General features: G+C 48.2%; 2 protein-coding genes across 7 annotated transcripts; one reads left to right on the plus strand and one right to left on the minus strand.

Moving 5' to 3' along the window:
- The first annotated feature begins 665 nt into the window (after nt 1-665).
- Nucleotides 666-8,634, plus strand: MPI (mannose phosphate isomerase). The gene is made up of 8 exons (XM_006087889.3): nt 666-760; nt 1,245-1,372; nt 2,743-2,943; nt 3,876-4,017; nt 4,361-4,543; nt 6,559-6,732; nt 7,402-7,610; nt 7,917-8,634. Exons 1-8 carry the CDS (start codon nt 745-747, stop codon nt 8,133-8,135), a joined length of 1,272 nt encoding a protein of 423 aa, XP_006087951.1. The 5' UTR covers nt 666-744; the 3' UTR covers nt 8,136-8,634.
- Nucleotides 8,635-9,977: 1,343 nt separating this feature from the next.
- Nucleotides 9,978-15,808, minus strand: FAM219B (family with sequence similarity 219 member B). Of its 6 annotated transcripts, none has more exons than XR_002828999.1 (6): nt 15,571-15,808; nt 15,295-15,379; nt 14,681-14,758; nt 14,186-14,234; nt 13,869-14,036; nt 12,461-12,596 (listed from the first exon to the last, which is right to left on the minus strand). XR_002828999.1 is itself a non-coding variant. In XM_014455035.2 (6 exons), exons 1-5 carry the CDS (start codon nt 15,725-15,727, stop codon nt 14,232-14,234), a joined length of 540 nt encoding a protein of 179 aa, XP_014310521.1. In that variant the 5' UTR covers nt 15,728-15,808; the 3' UTR covers nt 12,524-12,596; nt 14,186-14,231. The 6 variants fall into 6 exon arrangements, 4 of the variants coding, with proteins under 4 accessions (XP_006087950.1, XP_006087949.1, XP_014310521.1 ...); XR_002828998.1 differs by having other exon boundaries at nt 13,869-14,039; XM_014455035.2 differs by lacking the exon at nt 13,869-14,036 and adding an exon at nt 14,351-14,567 and having other exon boundaries at nt 12,524-12,596.
- Nucleotides 15,809-22,165: the final 6,357 nt, after the last annotated feature.

Below are 22,165 nucleotides of genomic sequence, written 5' to 3' on the forward strand. Positions count from 1 at the left end.
ATGTCAGCTTCTCAATGAGGCTTACTTAGACAACATTTTAAATTCTGCAGCCCTGGCTAGTTTGGTTCAGTGGATAGAGCGTCGGCCTGCGGACCAAAGGGTCCCGGGTCCCGGTCAAGGGCACATGCCCGGGGTTGCGGCTCGATCCCCAGTGGGAGGCGTGCAGGAGGCGGCCTATCAGTGATTCTCTCTCATCACTGATGTTTCTATCTCTCTCTCCCTCTCCCTTCCTCTCTGAAATCAATAAAAATATATTTAAAAATAAATAAATAAATAAATAAATAAATAAATAAATAAATTCTGCAAACTGCTACCCACCCCCTTTTTGTAGCACTTATTTTTCAACATACTATACGATTTATTTATTATTCTTGTTTGACTATTTTCCCTTCACAAGAATGTAAACTCTACAGAGACAGAGGGATCAGTATCTTGTCCTCCGATGTATCTCCAGCCCTTTGAACAGTCCTGGCATTTAGCAGGTTCTCAAAAAATGTGTCCAGTGGAGGACGAATGAACACTTAGATCTAAGGATTGCAGACTGGAAGCCTCAGAACTGGTGGAGGCTTCTGGTTACTTGAGAGCGGGAGAGCGATTGCAGGAATGGCCGCAGGGGGCTCCCGCGCCTCCCAGGCTCTCCCTCTCGAGGAACTACGTTTCCCATGAAGCTCTGGGCGCAGAGGGGCCGCGCGGTTGCTGCCGGGAAGGGCATACGTGCGAGAAGTCAGGTCCGGTGCTGCCGGGATGGCCTCTCAGCAAGGTGGGCTTTGCGTCGGGGTGCAGGCGAGCGAGGGTGTGGATCGCGTCCTGGGGACCCTTCCTGACTTGATATGGCAGGTCGAACCCACCCTCGGGACTTTGCGGAAAGATGGATGGGCGTCAGGAAGGGGAGGGGTACCTGCGATGGGGACTGAGTCGTTACTGCAGCCCTCAAGGAAGGTCGTTAGGGAAAAGGCCGCACGAGGGTCGCTTTGAGACCGCGTGCAGTGGAAAAGGTTCCTTCCTCTCCCTTCCCGTCATCTCGGTGCAGCCATCTGCCCCACGTCAGCAGAGGAGCCTCATTGCCCGTTTTATAAATAGGAACACTGGGGCCTGCAGAGGAGCAGGGTCTCAGCTAACAGCCTACAAACCCCTTATGTGACTTTGCCCCTCAGACAAAACCCGCAGCTGGTGTCAAGTTTCCCCGGGACAGTAGAGTCAGGCCTCGGGTGGAGTGGAAGCTGACCCTCTGTCTGTGCCCCCAGTGTTCCCACTTTCCTGTGTGGTGCAGCAGTATGCCTGGGGGAAGATGGGTTCAAACAGTGAAGTGGCTCGGCTACTGGCCAGCAGTGACCCACTGGCCCGGATCTCAGAGGACAAGCCATATGCAGAGGTGAGAGCCCGGCAGCCCACTTAGACTCCTCCGCTCAACAGGACCTGAGGCAAGGCACGTGGATCACCTGGGAGGGGGAAGCTGCACCCAAAGAAGAAAGGTTTTCTCATAATAGGCTGGGGCTTCCAGTATCTCCTTCCTCAAAGAACTCTTAGCACTTACTGAATTTTATTCAGTCTTCTTTGACAATTAAAATTTTTACTTTGACTTTTACATTTTTATTTTATTTAAAAAAATTATTTATTGCCCTGCCAGTGTTTCTAAGTGGTTAGTCTTGATCCCCACCGGCACTGAAGGGTCGAAAGGTCGTGGGTTCTAGTTCCTGTCAAGGGTGGGTACCTGGGTTGCAGGTTCAATCCTCTGCTTGCAGGAGGCAACCAAGCCATGTATTTCTCACACTGATGTCTGTCTATCTCCCTTCCTCTCTCCCTCCCTTCCACTCTCTCTAAAAAATGAATGGGGGAAAAATATCCTCTGGTGAGGATTAACAAAATAAAAGTATTTATTGATTAGAGAGACATTGATTTGTTCCACTTGTTTATGCATTAATTGGTCGCTTCTATTTTTTATTTATGTATTTTATTTTTATTTTTAATTTCAGAGAGGAAAGGAGAGGGAGAGAGACAGACATCAATGATGAGAGAGAATGGCTCATCAGCTGCCTACTGTATACCCCATACTAGGGATGGAGCCCGCATCCCGGGCATATGCCAACTGGGAATGGAACTGTGAACTCCTGATTCATAGGTCGACGCTCAATCAATGAGCCATGCCGGCAAGGCATTGGTTACTTCTTGTATGTGCCTTGACTGGGGATCAAACCCACAACCTTGGAGAACTGGGATGATGCTCTAACTAACTGAGCTACCCGGCCAGGGCACTAACTTTTACATTTTTAAACCTAAAATTATAGGTTTAAGTTATATTTCTGCCCATTTAGTAGAGAAAAAGCCAAAAGCATAGGGAGGCTTTAGCCTCTAAATCTGAGACTGGCATAAATGAATGCTAACACCTCATGGAGCTATTTGAGCTTCAGAGATTTCTAGTGACCGTGACAGTGCAGGTGTTATTCTCCTTGTTGGGCAGATGAGAAAACTGAGACCCAGAGACAGGAAATAAGTAGTCTAAGCCTCCACAGCTGGTTAGAGGCAGAACCTGGACTAGACCCTGGGTCTCCTGACTCCTGGTATTCTGGGGTCCGCTGCTTTACTTTAGGTCCATGATTGCATGAGGATTTATACCCAGTGCTGGGAGGCCTGTCTTGGGATTCAACTGCCCTATGGGGAACACAGGGTAACTCTGGCATTGGGGCAGGCAAACTGGTGGTGTATGTTTTTCTCTCTTTCCTCCCAAATTTCCTGTTTTTCCAGCTGTGGATGGGGACTCACCCCCGGGGAGATGCCAAGATTCTTGACAGTCGAATCTCTCAGAGGACCTTAGGGCAGTGGATTGCTGAGAACCAGGACTGCTTAGGCTCAAAGGTCAAGGACACCTTTAGTGGCAAGCTGCCCTTCCTCTTCAAAGTGCTCTCGGTTGAAACAGCCCTCTCCATCCAGGCACACCCTAACAAGGTATAGGATCAGAATGGGGTACAATCAGGGTAGAGAAGAGCTTACTTTTAAGGCCCTCTAACGATTTTTTTTAAAAATATATTTTTTATTGATTTCAGAGAAGGGAGAGGGAGAGATAGAAACATTAATTATGAGACAGAATCATTCCCCACACTGGGAATTGAGCTCGCAATACGGGCATGTGCCCTGACCAGGAATGGAACCGTGACCTCCTGGTTCATATGTCGATGCTCAACCACTGAGCATGCCAGTCTGGCCCTTTTGACAACTTTTACTGCTGCTTTTACCCTACCTATACTAGGCTTCAGCTCAAAGCTAAATCCAGGCCTGACAACTCGGCAAGGCCAGATGATGGTGACACATGCTGGCAGCTAAGTCTAAGTGAACAGCTGACCAGCCTGTGCCAGGGGAGTTTCTCTCACTTTACCCAGCCCAGGACTATTCATATCTGACATTTTCCTATTTGGTTCTTTTAGAGAATTCACCTTTTAGGGCAGGGCAGGTACCCTAGCTGTTGCCTCAGCTCCACCCCCGGGAGTCTTCCTGCAACAAGCCCATGAGTAACATCATAAGTATTTGCCTATCCAAACTCATTTCTAGATGAGCAAAGTAAGACCCAGAGAAGTGAGGGATTTACCCAAAGTCACACAGCTTGTGTCAGAGTGTGGCTTGGTGTTTGGGTTTCCTGATTCGCAGTCCAGGCCTCTTAAAGACTGCCCCAGTTCTCCTCCAGCTTTGGCCCATGTCTCTGCCCTGGGTTGGCTGAACCTGGAATTTCTGCATTATGCCTTGACTGGGCTTGTTGCTAGAAGTAGGAAGCTACTGCTTTCTGGGGCCTGGGAGGGTAGGGAGCAAGGCCTGGGTGGGACTGGTATCCTGCTAGGTGATGGCTGCACCTTGACCTTCCTCCTCTTCCCCTGGCCATCCCACAGGAATTGGCAGAGAAGCTGCACCTCCAGGCTCCACAGCACTACCCTGATTCCAACCATAAGCCAGAAATGGCCATTGCCCTCACCTCCTTTCAGGGCTTATGTGGCTTCCGGCCAGTTGAGGAAATTGTGACCTTTCTGACAAGTAAGGTTGAGCAAAATTCGGACAGCATGCATATTGGGGCTAGAATACACGGGCAACCCAGGGCTGAGCTAGAACAGTGGCCAAGAACAGAGGTTGGATGTCACAGGAACTGAAAGGCTGGTTAGCCTCATGAATTCTTGAAGCCACTGGGATAATCCCATGAGACCAGGCTTAGGTGTGGTTGCTGAGGGCTGGTGGTGAGCAGTCGGTTTTCACTGCAGTTTGCTTAGCACCGCCTGACTTCTTGGTTAGGGATGGGATGGATAGGCCTCCTGCAACTTCCCACTTCTGTGGGTTCCATCTTGCCATTCCTGATATGGGCCCTGGCCTGGCCTTCCTGCAGAAGTGCCTGAGTTCCAGTTCCTAGTTGGAGATAATGCAACAACCCAGCTGAAGCAGAGCCTAAGCCAGGACTCCCAAGCCATGGCCTCTGCTCTGCAGAGCGGTTTCTCCCACCTGATGGAGAGCAAGAAGCAGCTGGTGGTGGAGCAGCTCAACCTGCTGGTGAAGCGGATCTCCCAGCAAGGTGGGTGTCACCATGGGCTGGGGCCAGCATCCTGTCCTAGGTCCCCGGCACACACACTGGGCTGTGGGGACAGGGTTCTCAACCGGAACACTAAAACAGGCCCAGCTTAGGTGGCCTGTTGGTGACTTGGCATTTCTTTCTTAACCTTTGTGGAGCAGGGCCCTAACTGGCCATCTTCTCTAGATGGCTGGAGACTGATTGGCCTGGAAGACAATAAGGATGTTTTTCACCCAGGCATTCTGAGATTTCCACAGCCATACAGCTGCCCCCTATGGATGGATTTGCACTTTGGAGCTAGATAGCAGGAAGAAGGAAGGGAATTTTCTCTCTCCTCCATAAGCCTGATGCTCAGAGCTCTCAATTAGTATATCTTAAATACCTGCCCTGTGCCCAACCTTGTGCTAATTAAGGAGAGTTCAGGAAATGACTGTGGTGGGTGTGGTCATCTTTGGGTTAGAGAATCAATAGTGAAAAACAAGGCAGAATGGACTCTCACCTATGAGCTAATATGACACACATGAGGCCCCAGCTCCTTCTCCAGGTAACCCCAGAACTCTCCTGATTCTGTCTCTACACATTTCCCCTGCTACTTTTGAGCCACAAGTAACTGTTTTACCTAAGTCTACCAATTGTTTTGTTTTTTTGGTGTTTTCTCTGCTTGTATGCCTGTCCCTTTAGGGATTTTTGCACTCACAGCAGAAGTGATTCCTTCTACCTGGAAATCCCACAGCACCCTGTTCATATGTCAGGTATAGCCCTTGACACCTGTGAGTCTATATCCTGTGCACACACAGGCCATAGACCTGTCTCCTTGACCTTTCTGTGTCCCAAGTGCTTAGCCCAGAGTAGGCATTCAGCTGTATGAACTCAGAACCCTCCAATGTAGACCAGCTGGTTTCTTCATGTGACACTGACACACCCTGCTTTTACTTACAAATACCCTCCCCTCCAGTACATTTAAGACAACTCAGCTGCTATCCCCCACTCCCTGCCCATTTCTAAAAACCTTCCCTCACCACTCTAGCCCAAGCTGAACTCACATTTTGGGCCTTGGTGCATTCTGTCTCATGCTATCTGTGGTGACCAACCTGGGACTGAGTAATTTTCTGAGATGCAGTACTTTCAGTGCTAAAAAAGGGAAAGGCTGAATTCTTGTGTTATCTCTTAATTAGATTTTGAGCTCCTAGAACAGTGGTTCTCAACTAGGGGACATTGGCAATTACCTGGAGACATTTTTCCTTGTCAAAACCTGGGTTGAGCCCTAACCAGTTTGGCTCAGTGGATAGAGCATCGGCCTGCGGACTGAAAGGTCCCAGGTTCGATTCCGGTCTAGGGCACATGCCCAGGTTGTGGGCTCGATCCCCAGTGGGGGCATGCAGGAGGCAGCAGATCAATGATTCTCTCATGGTTGATGTTTCTATCTCTCTCTCCCTCTCTGATTAAAAAAATAATTAAAAAAACACACAAAAAAAACCTGGGTTGAGGTGCTAGTGGTATCTTGTGGGTAGAACTTAGGGATGCTGCTAAACATCCTACAATGCACAGAACAGCCCCCATAACAAAGAATCACCTGGCCCAAATTGTCAATAGTGCTGAGGGTGAGAAACAAACACTCTAGCTTTAAAAAAAACACACACACACAATGTTTTTATTGACTTTTTAGAGAGGGAGGGAGGGAAACGTGATGAGAAACATCCATTGGTTGCCTCCTGCAAGCCCCCTCCTGGGGATCAAGCCCCCAACCCGTGCATGTGCCCTGACTGGGAATCGAACAGGCATGGGATGAGGTTCAACCAATTGAGCCACACTCTAGCTCTTTTAATGCCTAGTGTAGTGCTAGGCATACAGAAAAATTGCCATCTGTGCAAGCTGGAATATCAAGGAAGGCTGGTCTCCAAGAGGTTGAGCATGTGGCTGGTTTAGATTCTTGTGGGCAGGCACTTGACTCTCTAAGGTGGGGCTGTGAATACCACTGAGTGTCCGTAAATGCTCTTGGGGTGCTCTGTGATTCTCAGTGGCTGCCGGAAACAATGTGGAAGACATCTGTGGGGAGCTCCTACTGCAGCTGCACCAGCAGTATCCAGGTGATATTGGATGCTTTGCCATCTACTTCCTGAACCTGCTTACCCTGAAGCCAGGGGAAGCCATGTTTCTTGAGGCCAATGTGCCCCATGCCTACCTGAAAGGAGGTGAGCCACATTTTAGCAGTGAGCCCCACTGCCATTTCCCTTGGGCCCTGTTTCCCCATCCAGACAAATGACAGAGAGGGTGGTTGAGGGGACCTTTAAGGTCCCATCCAGCTCCCAGGGTTCCAGAGTTCCTGAGTCAGCAGGGAAGATGAATACTAAGACGATGTCAGACACTGCTTGAATCATCACACCAACTCCTTGAGGTCATGATACTCATGTTAAACCCTGTCAATGTGTGGGGACCAACCACAATTTGAACCTAGGCTATATTGGATCAAGTCTGCTGTTCTCTCCCCTGCATCACACTGCCTTCATTTTCGTCCTATTAACCTAAGGATTTTACATTAAAATACATGTTGCCACGGAAGGGTGCTCCATTTTGATTGCTGGCCCTATATCCATTCTTGGACAGGAATTTCTGGGAGAATTAAGAGTCTGAGGAGGGTTGGGGCTCCCCAAAGGTGAACATGACTACCCCTAACAACAGTGGGTGAACTGTCACCTGTTTTTGGTGTCCAATGTTTTAACTTATTCTCCCCGAGAATGCAATTCACACATTTTTACCTAGCTGCTGTGGATTTGTAGTGCTCAAGTTTGAAGGACCAGCCTTGGAGAGCCAAACACCAAGGCATCCTTCATCAGCTTAGCATGACAATTCTCTGTCCTCAGACTGTGTGGAGTGCATGGCGTGTTCAGACAACACAGTACGTGCTGGCCTGACATCAAAGTTCATCGATGTGCCAACTCTGTGTGAAATGCTCAGCTATACCCCCAGCCCCAGTAAGGACAGGCTCTTTCCTCCAAAATGGAGTCAGGAAGACCCCTACCTTTCTCTCTATGCACCCCCTGTACCAGACTTCGCTGTTATGAAGATGGAGGTGAGTAGGGGGCCATGGTGGGTGTCCTTTTTGTGTGTGTGTGTGGGGGGCGGGGCATGATAAACCTGGCAAGATACACATTGTGGGCTATACTTGGGGCTGGGTTTCCTTTTCTTGTTAAGTTCATTTGGTGAGAGATGGCCCAGGGCCTGCCCACTCCTCTCTGTACCAGGGTCCAGATGTAGGCCTCCATGCTGACAAGAGCCTGAGCAGTGGGAGAGAAGGCGGTCCTTGGGGTTGTCCTGTGCCTGTGAACTGTAGGAGCAGAGTCTGAACTACATCATTCTTTTGTTTCTTCCCACCCAGGTCCCTGGTTCAGTCACTGAGTATAAAGTCTCAGCATTGGACTCTGCCAGCATCCTCTTAATGGTGCAGGGTACAGTGACAGCCAGCACTCCCACAGCCCAGGCAGAAATCCCCCTGAAGCGTGGTGGAGTGCTCTTCATTGGGGCCAATGAGAGTGTCTCACTGAAGCTCACTGTGCCTGAGGACCTGCTGATATTTCGTGCTTGCTGTCTGTTGTAGAGGGCATAGCCATCCTGGCTCTCCTGCCCAGTCATCTTAAATCCTGGCCAGTCTTAACTCCTCAGGTCCAGCCCAAACTCCTTCCCTGCTCTGGACTCTGAGTACTTCCTAGAAGAGCTGGTATAGAGCAGTGAACTCAAAAGGTAGTGACTCCTAAGCAAGCCTTGGCTGAACCATCTTCCTGGGAGGAGGGGCTCGTGTGAGGAGTAAGGGCCAATACTCCACTTGTATTCTCACCACACCTGAGACAGACTCAATGCAGGATAGAGCAGCTATTTCACCTACAGTATTAGACAGGTTGGTGAAATCTATGGTTAGCTCAGTATCAGTTATAGCAAAAGGGTAGTAACTAATTTCTAAGAACAGGGTTCTGGCCCTGGGAGTGCCCATTTCTTCAGTGGCAGAGGAGTGAAAGGTTAGGCCTGTGGACCAGTATTGCTCCTCGTCACTCTCTTGCTTTGTCAAAGCAATTAAAGATCACTTGTATTAAGGCACTGAATCTTTGGTATTTCAGTCTCTGAAGTGGGTAGGCTGGACTCTCGAGCACTTTTATAGGAAGGTGTGGCCAGCTTCAGCCTCAGATGCAGAGCCTACAGGCAGGCCTTGGGCCCTTCAGCCCTGCAGACAGTGGAAAGTGGGTATAAAAGAGCAAGATTCTTAAGCAGTGGTTCTCAACCTGTGGGTCGCGACCATCGGAAAACATACATAGCATATCAGATATTTACATTACGATTCATAACAGTAGCAAAATTACAGTTATGAAGTAGCAACAAAAATAATTTTATGGTTGGGTCACAACATGAGGAACTGTATTTAAAGGGTCGCGGCATTAGGAAGGTTGAGAACCACTGTTTAAGGATGTGATCTGGCCTTTGGGCTGAGATTAGCTTGCTAAAACCAGCAGGCTAGGTTTGGCCACACCTACTCATTTACATACTTCTTTGCCTGCTCTCAGGTTACAAAGTTGAGTAGATATGTCAGACTGTATAGCCTGCAAAGTACTGACTGGCCCTTCACAGAGAAAGTTTGTTAGCCACTTCTCTGGAGCACAGTCAGTCATTACAGAGACAGGGACAAGATAATAAAATTTGTCTTGTGAAGAGCAACCTAGGTACTTTTTCTAAACTGGCAGGAAGTACCTTGGAGGGCATATAATTTTCCCTGTGCCTACCATCTCAGGGGACACACTTCTGCAGGAGGCTGCACAGTTGTTTTACCACTGAAGATTCTGACCAACAGTCTTAGAGCTTATCACTCCAGACTAAGCAGAAACCCAGGCTATTGGTTCCTTCCTGTGGGATAAGGGTTGGGACTCTCACAAAAGGATCTTTCTGGGCTACTGCCCACACCAGACTCCCTGTTCAAGTGAATTCTAGGAAACTACTTTCAAAAAAAGTTCTGGTCAATCTGTTCTGGGTTTTCTTGGCCCCCAAATGTCCTTGGCTTAAAAAACAAACAAAAAACCTGGGAAGAAAGTGTCTGTTAAAGGGAGCTTATTCTAAAGAGAAGTGATGTGCAAAGGCTAATTCCATCCATGGTCTCCAGTGAAGCGGGTCTGAAAATAAAGCCTACTGGGAAGAGTAGAGAGGAGCTCCTAGGAGGAATGGTCACAGTTGGGGCTATTACGCTATTTCTTTTCTATATTTTTATTAATTTCAGAGAGGATGGGAGGGAGAGAGAGACAGAAACATCAATGATGAGAGAATTATTGATCAGCTGCCTCCTGCATGCCCCACACTGGGGATTAAGCCCGAAACCCAGGCATGTGCCCTGACTGGGAATCAAATCGTGACCTCCTCGTTCACAGGTTGACACTCAACCACTGAGCCACACTGGCCAGGCTATTTGGATATTTCTTTATTTCAGAATTTAGAAGTAGCAATGACTGTGGCCTGGACCTTTCTTAAAAATCCTATTGCAACAGAAAGCTCAATTAGCATGACTATTTATTATAAACTTACAGAGCTGTGGAAACCTAAGCCAAGAGTTCTGTAGAGTACTCTGTAAACACCATAGAGCACCACTCCCATCAGTCAAGTAAAGCCTGAATACACCCGTCCCCAGGGTACTGTCACCTACAGAATACCCAGCACTCTCAATAAGGCAGTTTGGTTCTGGGCATCTTGGTGCCTTTTGGTGATACGTTAGCTTCTGGCCCCAAACAAATGACCATACCTATCCTGCCTCACTACACACTGTCCCCTATTTCAGGTTCCTGCAACTTTCCCCACAAAGATAATGCCTCCCACTCAGGGTCAACCAGCTCTGGAACATCCTCTTCAGGAACAGCTGCAGCCAAATATACTAGTGTTAACAGCAACAATGATCCAGAGGGCCTTGGTCTTGGGTTCCTGTAGCCACCTTCAGCACACACCAGCAGTTTCCACTGTCCTAACCACCTCCCCCACAGAAAATTGTCCCACATTTGGCTGTCACAGCCACTTTCTGGCCCCCACTGGGTTTCCTGTTACCACTGTCTTCCTTTACACTGTCCTACATCTGACACCCTTTGTGTACATTTTGCCACCTCTGCAGAAGCCAGAAAGGCCTGGATATATCTGTGGGTGGGCAAGGGGGTCAGAATGGAGATGTCCTCACTCCCTGCAAGCATTTTCAAAGTGCTCAGAAAGTGGGCACCTATGTAGAGTTGCAGAGCCCCATTCCAGAAAAGAATGACCATGTGCCTCCCTTATCCCAGAAGTGCCTCTGGTCCCTGTCCCCTCTCTGTCTTGCTGTGTGCACTGTGAGATCATATAATAAGTTAGCCACGGCCCCCTGGATATTGTATTTCTCTCAGCTTTCTGAGATTTGAGAAAAGCACCAATATAGATGCCAATCAAGCTAATAGGATTACCCTCATGAGGCTAGTCCTCTGACAAATATGGCCTTTTAATCTGACATTCTCAGTCTTTCAATCACCTCATGTAGTAGTAGAGCAAAAAAAAGAGTCCATGCCTTCCCTCATATACCCCTAGTAGTTGTAGGGCATCAAATAAGTCAAGAGACCAGGCACTTTCCCTGTGGGGCCCACATCCAATCCTGGCTATCATACCCCTTGGGCTAGGAACCCTGCCCACTCCCATTCAGTTCTCACCACGGTTCCAGGTAAGGCAAAACACACAAAAACACTAAAACTAAATTCTAGGGAGACGTGTGGTTTAGCAAGGTATGCTGTCTAGTAGGGGTCATGGAGGGGATTATGTGTCTGCTGTGTTCACAATGGGGGCTGAGAGGCTGTGTTGCACACAAAGGTTTATTGTAAAAAGTCCAATCCTGAGTATCCACTGTGAGGCCCATGCTGTGGTCAGAAGAATCTCGACAGCTGGACACAATGGAATGGTCCACATTGGGTTGAAGGGAGGCCCTCTGCCTCAGGCAGAGGCCTTGGGAGCTGGCACAGGTCCCTAATCCCCATTCTGTCTGTGAGTCTCTGTCTGTCAGAGCCCACACACAGCTCAGCCAGTATACTTCTCACCCATTGCTACTTCTCAAGTTTACAAGGCTATTAAATAGAAAGACATTTGAATGCTCCCTGTAGCTCCCTCTCCTGGTAACCAAAATCTGCAGGCTTCTGGGCCAACATTTAGCTCCAAGACTGGATGGAGAAACTAGCTAAGACCAAGGTGGAGAATGGCAACCAAGGAACGACAAATAAACCTACTCATACAGATCATTTGGGGATGCTCTGGGTCCAGGGATTCTGGAACCTGCTGTGTCATCAAGCAAGCTGCTATCCTCCCTGCAACAGTCAGACAGGCACAACCAGAAGAGGGCCAAAGCTTTATCCTTTCTTGAAGGGCAAACCCGTCTTGGAGCTAGAAAGGAGAGCTTAAGGAATTTCTTGAACTGGTCCCACATAAATTCTTTTTCAAAGATTCCCAGCTGCAAGCCACAAATTTTCTGCCTCCACACAACACCGTCCAGCACAATCTGGGCACAAAAGCTCTTTTTCCATCCAAAGAGCATGACAACAAATACCAGTCAAGCTGTTTTCAAGTGTTTTTCTTAGCCAGCATTATCACTCACCCTAAGAAACAGAATTCCTCTATTCCCCCCCTTATTAAATGGTTTCAAACTCTGCTCCAACAGCAGAGGAAAACTGCAGAATTCCATATATCACCCTATCACCCAGATGGGGGCCTCCTGCCTGAGAAGCACCAGGTAAGGGGTAACTACAGGTCACTGACTTCCCAGAAGGCCAGTACCTCAAGTGATTCTGGGAATGCAGTCTGACCTATGAAGAGCCAAAAGGGATCTGCAGGCATGGCAAGCAGGGCCCATTTTAGGGGCTTATGTCTACTGGATGGTACAAGAGAAAGAGTCCCCAAGACAGCACCAGCAGCAGGAGCACGTTGAAGCCATAGGCTTGGGGGGAATGAGGTCCAAGTCCTCATCATCTGGAATCTCATCTAGGTGATACCCATCCTGGAGCAGCTGGCGGCTCACATCCTGGTTCACCTGCTAAGAGCAGGAGAGAAAACTATAAGCCAGCCTGCAAAGCAGAAACAACTGCTGCCCAAAATGCAGACTCACATTCCCTTTACAGAGCTTCCTGTCCATTCTCCACCCTCAGGTCAACCCCATACATTCCTGGACTGCAGGTGGAAATGCCAGCTTTTTCTACCTGTGCTTCAGCCAGCAGTGAGGGGCACCCAGGAGCTTGAGCCAGTACTGTCCAGACTGCACTGTCACAAACCCCCAGGGGAGCTGCTCTCACTAAAGAATATGGAGGAATCTGATGTAAATACCAGATTCTAGAATATGTTTGAAAATCAATGCTCTGACCATTCCCACTGGGAACCCAGACTGGTCCCTATGAAGGCTGAAAAATATGGGACAATGACACCAGAATGGTGGGGTAAAATAGTAAAGGAATATAAGTTATACAACAGGGTAGAGAGCCACTTTGTCAGCACTACCATTAGACATACTGTTCTTTGATGCCTGCAGAGCTTGTCTCCTGCAAAGTGGAACCTGTCAGTCTGGTTTTACCAGTTGCTCTGAGCAGAAGGAAAGTCAGACTGGGAACAGTGTAGGACTTTCTCTGGCTCTTGGCTAATTTTTCTTAGTTTTAACAATCTTAGGCACCCAGATATACAAGGAGGCAGCAATTTAAAAACTGCCTCTATTCTCTTTGGCAGAAACTTGGGGGTAGTCAACGGTTTCCAAGAGTATAAGAATACCAGTGGTATACAGTCATGTCCCCAGCACTCACTTCTGTTGAAAGCACATGCTAGAACTTTACATCCCTTGTTTCTGTCTGGGACAATCACTCTGGAAACGCATCCAAAAGACCAGCCCGAGTATCTCAGTCTGAGTTCCCATAGATGGAACAGTTGTATGGCCTGGAAGCAAGCAAGCTTGGTGGAGGATGGCCAGGGGAGGGACAGGAAGGCTGATGTCAGATAAAAGACTATCATAAAAAGGAGACTAGAATTACTGTGTGACACTGGAGGGCAGGCTTAGGACCATTGAGTCCAGCTGCAGGAGACATTTCAAATTAATAAGGAAGACTTAGCTCTAAGCTGCATGAAGAAGGAATTGTGCATATGTGCTAGAGCAGTGGTTCTCAACCTTGGCTGCACATTAGAATCACCTGGGAATCCTGGAGGATGAGGCCCAGAAATCAGGATTTTAAAAAGATTCCCAGGTGATTCTAATGTGCAGCCAAGGTTGAGAACCACTGTGCTGGAGGGAGGACAGGCAACAAAGTTTCTTGGAGGTAGTGAGTACCTGATTACAAGAAGCAACCAAGCAGAGGCTGGTAAACACTTGGCTGGGATTTATCTGGAGGATTCCTTTTCTCAGTGGTGGCCTGGATTAGATTTGTAAGGCCATTTCCAGCCCCAAGAGTCTATGGTCTCCTGAATTTTCAACAGCCCTCCTCAGACACCTCTACCTCTGCTGTGGGAAGAGGACAGAGTAGATTGGAGAACCAACTGGAAGCCTGGCATAGTGCTGTGCATACAGCAGGCACTAGACAAGCACTTGGCAGTGGTGGTAACACTGCCTGACGCCTGGCCCCATGCAAGAAGGCACTCTGCACTTGCCTCTGCAGAGGAATACCCGGAGGAGTATCTGGATTCCAGCTCCCCATCACTAGGAGAAGAGGAAGACAGTTAATTCAGGGGGATGCCTGTGGAGCACAGCTGCAAATGACAAGGTGAAGAGCATGCAAGAGGGTCTGCAGTACTCGTGAGGTAAAGACCACACACCATAGGATTCAAGCCCAGAATTTGCTTTGAGTGTACAAATGGTTCCTTTAATGGCTCCGGCAGGGACAAGGTCACTGTCACTAACAGTGCAAGACACAATAGGGAAGGATGGTTTCTCCAGACAAGGCTGGTGCTCCAAATCCAAGAGCAGCATGAATCCTCTGAGTCCTCTAAGCAAGCCATCTTGGGATGGAATAGTGCTCCAAAGAAGACAGCCCTGGAACATGCAGGAAGGGTTTTGGAAGAGATAGGGGACTAGCGAAGGCACCAAGCGATCTGCAGTTTTACCCAAGTCACTCCCCAAGGGGCACTGCCAAGGAGAGCACTCACCTGTCAGAGTTGAGGGACACCAGGTTTTCATCTGGACTCTGACTAAGAGCAGTATAGCCCTTGTTAAACTTCACTGACCTGAGGGAAGATGGGAGAAGAGATCAAGCATAGATGAAGCACCAGCATCTACAGGGAGAGCCAGAATCCTTCCCTTACGGAAAGAGAACGGCTCTACTCCTGACTTGCCCTCTACCTGTCACACGGCCGCCGCCGCCGGCTATGTATCTGGCTACACAGCCCTCAGAACAGGCACTGCCCACCCACGCCCCCACTGCTACCCAGGAAACGCCACACTGGCAGCCCTCAGGGCGGCGCTGGCTCCTCCCAGCTGCTGTCCGTCTTCACTCCCGGGGACCTAGCCATCGTGCTCCTCCCTAATTTAAGACAGCGAGTGAGTCTATGCCCTGACAAAACTGATTCCAAAGCCCTTGCCCTGACACCATCACATTCTTAAAGAAATAAAAGAGAAAAAGGTCGTTTTTCCTTCCTGTTTTAAAATAGTGAACCTGACAGGCTGGCGTCAGCGGAATCCCTAGCTGGGCCTTAAACGGGAGTCCAGGGTCGCCCAGCCTCGTCAGAAAACCGCTGGCAGGAGGGGCGGCGCCTGCGGACACCTTTTCCCTGAAGAGTCGGGGCGGCGCGCGGCCCCCAGCATGCCTTTTCTCCGCAGGGCGGCCTTGGCCAGGTCCCGGGGCTTCTCTGGAAGTCAAAGGGTCCGGGTTAGCGGGGTCTTCCCCGCTCGGCCGTTTCTCCCAGACGCCAGGAACCTGCTCTTGTCGAACAGAGTATGGGGACGGGAGCGGGCTGCAGGTGCCTCTCGGGGGTCGCCCCAGCGGGGCTCCGGGGCCCGCGGCAGCCCGCCCAGGCAGACCCCCTCGGGCCGCACTCACGCAGCTTGGCCTGAATGGAAGGCGCGCGCATCATCATGTACGGCCCTCGCTTCTCCACAGCCGCCGGGGTCTGCTCCCCCAGCCGGGGGACTCCGCAGCCACTTCGCCCGGAGGCCGGCCCCGCAGGCCGTGCCCCGCCGCGCTCCTCAGTCGCCATGGCCTCGCCAAGTCCCGCCTAAAGGCTAAGGAACGAAGGGAGGTGCTCTCTTTGAACAAGATGGCGGCGAGCAGGCGCGGATTGTAGCCGCAGGCTTCCGGCCCCGCCCACGGAGGGCGTGGCCATCCGGTCCGCTCTTCCGGGGCGGGGTAATTTCGGTCGCTCCTTTCCTTCGCGTTTCGGTACTTGTAGTAGGTCTGAATTTGGGATTGTCGTGGCTGGTTCTGTCTCTAGTAACAATCAAATGTTGATGTTTATGGAGAGTTGGGGTGTGCCCCTGCGCGCACGTGGTCTCCGCATGTGTCGCGGATCATATTGCCACAGCCGGACCCCTCAAGGACCGGCGGAGAGAGCCTGGGTTGAATGGAAAAGAACTGTTTGAGAAAGGTATTAGCGCTTTTCTCCATAAAAGGAAACAGTTCGGAGAGAGATTCAAGGACCTTGCGGAGGTCATAACTAGAGGCAGTGCCTGGGCTGATTTAATGCCAAAATCACGTTACTTCCAACACCAGGGGTTGTCTGAGACCTTGGACGAGGCCAGACCCTCTTTAGGCCTCAGTTTCTACATTTGAAAATGGAACCAACCTCACTAACCCTACAGCAGCGACAAACAAGGGTAAAATAGGCTGTAAACAGAAGGGTGCACTGAGTCTGTGTGTGGTAGGTAAGGCATGGAGCTGTCATGGTGTTAAGGGTCAGCCCTCTGAGTGGGAGAGAGAAGGATATCCTGTTCTGGGCTGTAAGAAAGATTTCAAAGGAGTGACAGACATCACTGTTGAAGCAAAGCAAGCACATTTATTAAGGAAGCAAGGCAAGCAACTCTATTAAAGACTAGAGGCCTGGTGCACGAAAATTGTGCACAGGTAGGGTCCCTAGGCCTGGCCATCGATCAGGGCGGATGGGAGCCTTCTTCCTCCTGGCTGCTGGCTGGGGCCTTCTTTCCTCCCGCATCACCCCCTGGTGATCAGCACACCTCATAGTGAGCTGGCAACTCCAGGTCCGTTGAACTCCAGAGGAGACAATTTGCATATTAGCCTTTTATTATATAGGATAAACTTGGCATATAGCTCAAGCAGTCACTCGGCTAAACTGAGCACACTGCCCCGTGGGGTTCAAGCGGTTTTTGCCCTTCTATAGGTTCCTGCCTGGATATTTTGGGCAACAGACTAAATTTTAAGGTCCCCCTTTTACTTTGTTGTAGCTTTTCCCAGAATTTATGAGAACATCTGGTTATTTTATCTTGTGACTTCTCTGTTCAGTGGGTGAGATATGCACCCCCCCCCCCCCCCCCCCCGCCGCCTTTCCTGTATTCTTTGGTTTGGGAGGAGAGGTATTAACCATTTGCTCTCAAGTGTCCTTTGGGGAAGGTAAGGTCTTGCTACAAGCTGGCTGCAAGCTGCACAAACTTGTTTGGCCTTGTTTAATTTTCTCAGTTTCCCCTTCTACTTGCCCAGAAATTTTCCTAGCTTCTTACTATTGTGCCACAATGGCTCTTGACTTCTCTGGCCCCCAAGGGATGTGCTTGTAGTTAGTTGGAAAGAAGTCCCAGATCCTTGTAGGAATTAATGAGTCTCCTAAGGCTGTTGGGAGTCAAATGCAACTTCTGGGCCCTAAGGGTGATACAAACAGTTGAGCTAGACCAGTGATGGCGAACCTATGACACGCGTGTCAGAGGTGACACGTGAACTCATTTTTTTTGGTTGATTTTTCTTTGTTAAATGGCATTTAAATATATAAAATAAATATCAAAAATATAAGTCTTTGTTTTACTATGGTTGCAAATATCAAAAAATTTCTAGCCGAAACCGGTTTGGCTCAGTGGATAGAGTGTCGGCCTGCGGACTGAAGGGTCCCAGGTTCGATTCCGGTCAAGGGCATGTGCCTGGGTTGCGGGCACATCCCCAGTGGGAGATGTGCAGGAGGCAGCTGATCGATGTTTCTCTCTCATCGATGTTTCTAACTCTCTATCCCTCTCCCTTCCTCTCTGTAAAAAATCAATAAAATATATTTAAAAAAAAATTTCTATATGTGACACGGCACTAGAGTTAAGTTAGGGTTTTTCAAAATGCTGACACGCTGAGCTCAAAAGGTTCGCCATCAATGAGCTAGACTATACCTTAGGCAGCATAGGAGAAAAGAATTTAGAGCTGGAGTTTTTTAAAAATTAGAGGCACAAAGGAATGCTAACTATTTTGTTAGATTCCACCTCTGTTTTGACTTCCAGAAACAGCAATTTCATATGGTTTAACTTAATTTTTAAAAATATTTTTATTGATTTCAGAGAGGAAGGGAGAGGGAGAGAGAAACACACCCGCTACTGGAGATGGAGCCTGCAACCCGAGCATATGCTCTGACCAGGAATTGAACTGTGACCTCCTGTTTCATAGGTCACAGGCTGGGCAATTTAATATTTAACTTTTCTGACCTCCCAATGAAGTGGTTGTTACTCCTGTTATGCAATAAGGCTTAGATTTGGTCAATTTCACTAGTTAAGTGGTAAACCTGGAATTTGAATCCAGCTCCCTGTAGACTCCAAAGAAATGGCTTTTCTCGTGGCTATACTGCCTTTTAAACTGATGGGGACCTCATCAAAGGCCAAAGAAAATGTGATCAAAACCTATTTGATGTTAGAAAATCTTCAGGAACTTTTAGCAAAAAAGAGTGAGTGCCCTCATTCATGCCCCTCCTCAATCTCCCATTGTTAGTGCTCAGTTCATTGCTATGTGATTGAACATGGACCCTGACTCCAGATTATTTGCTCTATCACTTACTATCAAATTATTTAACCTCCTTACGTCTCCGTTCCTTTAGCTGAGAAATGGGGATGATTATATAACTGTCTAATCTATTATGAGGTTAAATTGTCAAGTGCTTGGACTGGCACCAAGAAATTTAACTTTACAAATAATAGGAGAGAGACCAAGATGGCGGCATAGGTAAACACCTGAGATTGCTGCCGCAAACAACCACTTCAAAAATACAACTAAAAGACGGAACGGACATCACCCAGAACCACAGGAAGGCTGGCTGAGGAGAGACTCTTCAACTAGAAGGAAAGACAAGAGCATACCGAGGCCCAGAGGAGGCACAGTGTGGAAAATACAAAGGTACCGAGGTGCGCGCGCAAAGCAGGCTGGTGGCTGAGGGCGCGGTTGTCGTTTTCAATCAGGAGGGAGTCTCAGACTCTGAGCTCCAGATCCGGGCGAGTCTCTAGGGACTCAGACTCAAACGGGAGAGGCGGGATTGTCTGGCATCAGTTGGAACATGAGGGCAGCTTTCTCTCCGAGGTTTGCAGCAGTTGCTGGGGTTCTGAGAAGCAGAGCCTCTGGGAACGGGACTGAGAGCAGCCATAACTGCTCCCTCTGCCCGCCCTGTTGATCCCGCCCCGCCCAAGCCCTGCGCAGAGCCATTTGCCGGATCGCCTCAGGCAAAGGCTAGATTAGCACCTCTCCAGAGGACAGAAGTTTTCCCGCGGCAGACACAGCTGATTCTCACAGCCAGTCAGCCTGGTGGTCAAATCCCTCTAGTATTAACTACAACAATCAAGGCTTAACTAGAACAAGACTGCGCACAAAGACCACAAGGGGGTGCACCAAGAAAGCATAAAAAATGCGGAGACAAAAAAAATGACAGAAATGGAGGATATAGAGCTAAAAAATGCAATTTTGAGGGCTTGCAATAATGTGCTAGAAGCTGCCAATAAACTTGATGAGAGCCTCACGAAAACTAATAAGACCCTCGATGCTATGATAAAGAACCAACTAGAAATTAAGCATACACGGACTGAAATAAAGAATATTATACAGACACCCAATAGCAGACCAGAGGAGCGCAAGAATCAAGTCAAAGATTTGAAATGCGAAGAAGCAAAAAACACCCAACCGGAAAAGCAAAATGAAAAAAGAATCCGAAAATACGAAGATAGTGTAAGGAGCCTCTGGGACAGCTTCAAGCGCACCAATATCAGAATTATAGGGGTGCCAGAAGATGAGAGACAGCAAGATATTGAAAACCTATTTGAAGAAATAATGGCAGAAAACTTCCCCCACCTGGTGAAAGAAATGGACTTACAGGTCCAAGAAGCGCAGAGAACCCCAAACAAAAGGAATCCAAAGAGGACCACACCAAGACACATCATAATTAAAATGCCAAGAGCAAAAGACAAAGAGAGAATCTTAAAAGCAGCAAGAGAAAGAGACTCAATTACCTACAAGGGAATACCCATACGACTGTCAGCTGATTTCTCAACAGAAACTGCAGGCCAGAAGGGAATGGCAAGAAATATTCAAAGTGATGAATACCAAGAACCTACAACCAAGATTACTTTATCCAGCAAAGCTATCATTCAGAATTGAAGGTCAGATAAAGAGCTTCACAGATAAGGAAAAGCTAAAGGAGTTCATCACCACTAAACCAGTATTATACGAAATGCTGAACGGTATCCTTTAAGAAGAGGAAGAAGAAAAAGGTAAAGATACAAATTGTGAACAACAAACATGCATCTATCAACAAGTGAATCTAAGAATCAAGTGAATAAATAATATGATGTACAGAATGAACGGGTGATTATAACGAATCAGGGACATAGAAAGGGAATGGACTGACTATTCTTGGGGGGGAAAGGGGAATGGGAGATGCGGGAGGAGACTGGACAAAAATCGTGCACCTATGGATGAGGACAGTGGGTGGGGAGTGAGGGCGGAGGGTGGGGTGGGAACTGGGAGGAGGGGAGTTATGGGGGGGAAAAAAGAGGAACAAATGTAATCTGAACAATAAAGATTTAATAATAAAAAAAGATCAATAATTAAAAAAAAAGAAAAGAAATTTAACTTTACACAGCTTACATGGTATTCCAAGTACTTCATGTTTATTCTCTCACTTGTCTGGACAGCTCTCTTTTCTGTTTAAGATATGATGATCACTAGGAATTGAAGAAAAAATAAATTACTCCCAACTCCCCAAAACAAACAACAAAGAATAAAGCCTAGGCTCAAGGGGATAAGTCTCCAGGACAAGAACTGCCACAGTACACGGCACAAAGCCCCTCTTCCTCACCTCATCTACTCAGACCTTAACCCAGAATGACTGTGCTGGCACCCCTGCTGGATTGGAGAGCCTTAGCTCCTCCATTCAGCAAAGTTTTATTCATCTAAGGTGGGGCAGGTGCTGTGTGAGACCCTACAGATCTAATGATGAACAGGACAGAGAAGGTGCCTCCTACTTTTTGATTCCCAGTCTTCTTTTATTCTTGTTGTTGGAGGTAGGGTAGGATGGAGTGGAGGGAAATTCCCACCCTGGCTTCCAGGCCCTTCTGTTCCCATTGGGCAGTCACATCCTTTACCTTTGGCTTCAGATCATGGGCATCCCATCCATTCCCTAACCTTCCTCTAGTTCTGGGACAGATGAATCTTCATTATCAGTTGAGAATTCTTGTTCTGCTGTCCACTGGTAAGAACCTGTGATTAAGCAAAAGAAGTGATGGGGAATAGTGGTGAAATATTTTTTAATTGAGGTACTAGAGGCCCAGTGCACGGGATTTGTGCACTGGTGGGGGGCATGGCCTGTGGGGATCGGCCCGCTGTGGGAGTACCACTCATCCCGGTCAGCTGAGTGGCTGTGGATCCACCCTCTGAGCAGCTGCTCCGGCTGCGGTAGCAGCTGCTTATCGCGGTCAGCTGAGCGGCGCTCCCACTGTCGGAGTGCACTGACCACCAGGGGGCAGCTCCTGTGTTAAGCGTCTGCCCCCTAGTGGTCAGTGCACATCATAGCCACTGGTCGACTGGTTTTTCTGGTCATTCCAAGTTCGGTCACTGGGCTTTTATTATATGGGATAGCATAATATAACATTATATTAGTTTCAGATGTACAACAGAATGACTCAGTATTTGTATACATTGCAAAATGATCACCACAGTAAGTCTAGTTAACATCCATAATCATACATAGTTACAAAATTCTTTTTCTTTTTTTTTCTCATGATAACGACTTTTAAAAATATATATATTTTATTGTTTACAGAGAGGAAGGGAGAGGGATAGAGAGTTAGAACATCGATGAGAGAGAAACACTGATCAGCTGCCTCCTGCACACCCCCACACTGGGGATGTGCCCGAAACCAATGTACATGCCCCTGACCAGAATCGAACCTGGGACCCTTAAGCCCGCAGGCTGACGCTCTATCCACTGAGCCAAACCGGCCAGGGCAGATAACGACTTTTAAGATCTACTCTTTTAGTAACTTTCAAATATGAAGTATAGTATTATTAACTATAGTCATAATGTTGTACATTTACATCCCATGGTAATTATTTTATATCTGAAATTTTATATCTTTTGCCTGGCCGGCATGGCTCAATGGTTGAGCGTCAACCTATGAACCCGAAGAACAGAGTTCAAATCCCGATCAGGGCACATGCCCAGGTTGCAGGCTTGATCCCC

Source organism: Myotis lucifugus, unplaced genomic scaffold (genome assembly GCF_000147115.1).
Source record: "Myotis lucifugus unplaced genomic scaffold, Myoluc2.0 scaffold_41, whole genome shotgun sequence".
In the NCBI taxonomy this organism is placed as follows: Eukaryota; Metazoa; Chordata; class Mammalia; order Chiroptera; family Vespertilionidae; genus Myotis; species Myotis lucifugus.

Bases quoted from the DNA above. Each gene is read 5' to 3' on its own strand.
- MPI (XM_006087889.3), top strand. The intron at 1,373-2,742 runs GTGAGAGCCCGG...CTGTTTTTCCAG, and splicing joins AGGACAAGCCATATGCAGAG to CTGTGGATGGGGACTCACCC. The intron at 6,733-7,401 runs GTGAGCCACATT...CTCTGTCCTCAG, and splicing joins CCATGCCTACCTGAAAGGAG to ACTGTGTGGAGTGCATGGCG.
- FAM219B (XM_014455035.2), bottom strand. From the start codon at position 15,727: ATGGCGACTGAGGAGCGCGGCGGGGCACGGCCTGCGGGGCCGGCCTCC. The intron at 15,380-15,570 runs GTGAGTGCGGCC...TTTGACTTCCAG, and splicing joins TTCCATTCAGGCCAAGCTGC to AGAAGCCCCGGGACCTGGCC. The intron at 14,568-14,680 runs GTGAGTGCTCTC...TGCATGTTCCAG, and splicing joins GTGTCCCTCAACTCTGACAG to GGCTGTCTTCTTTGGAGCAC.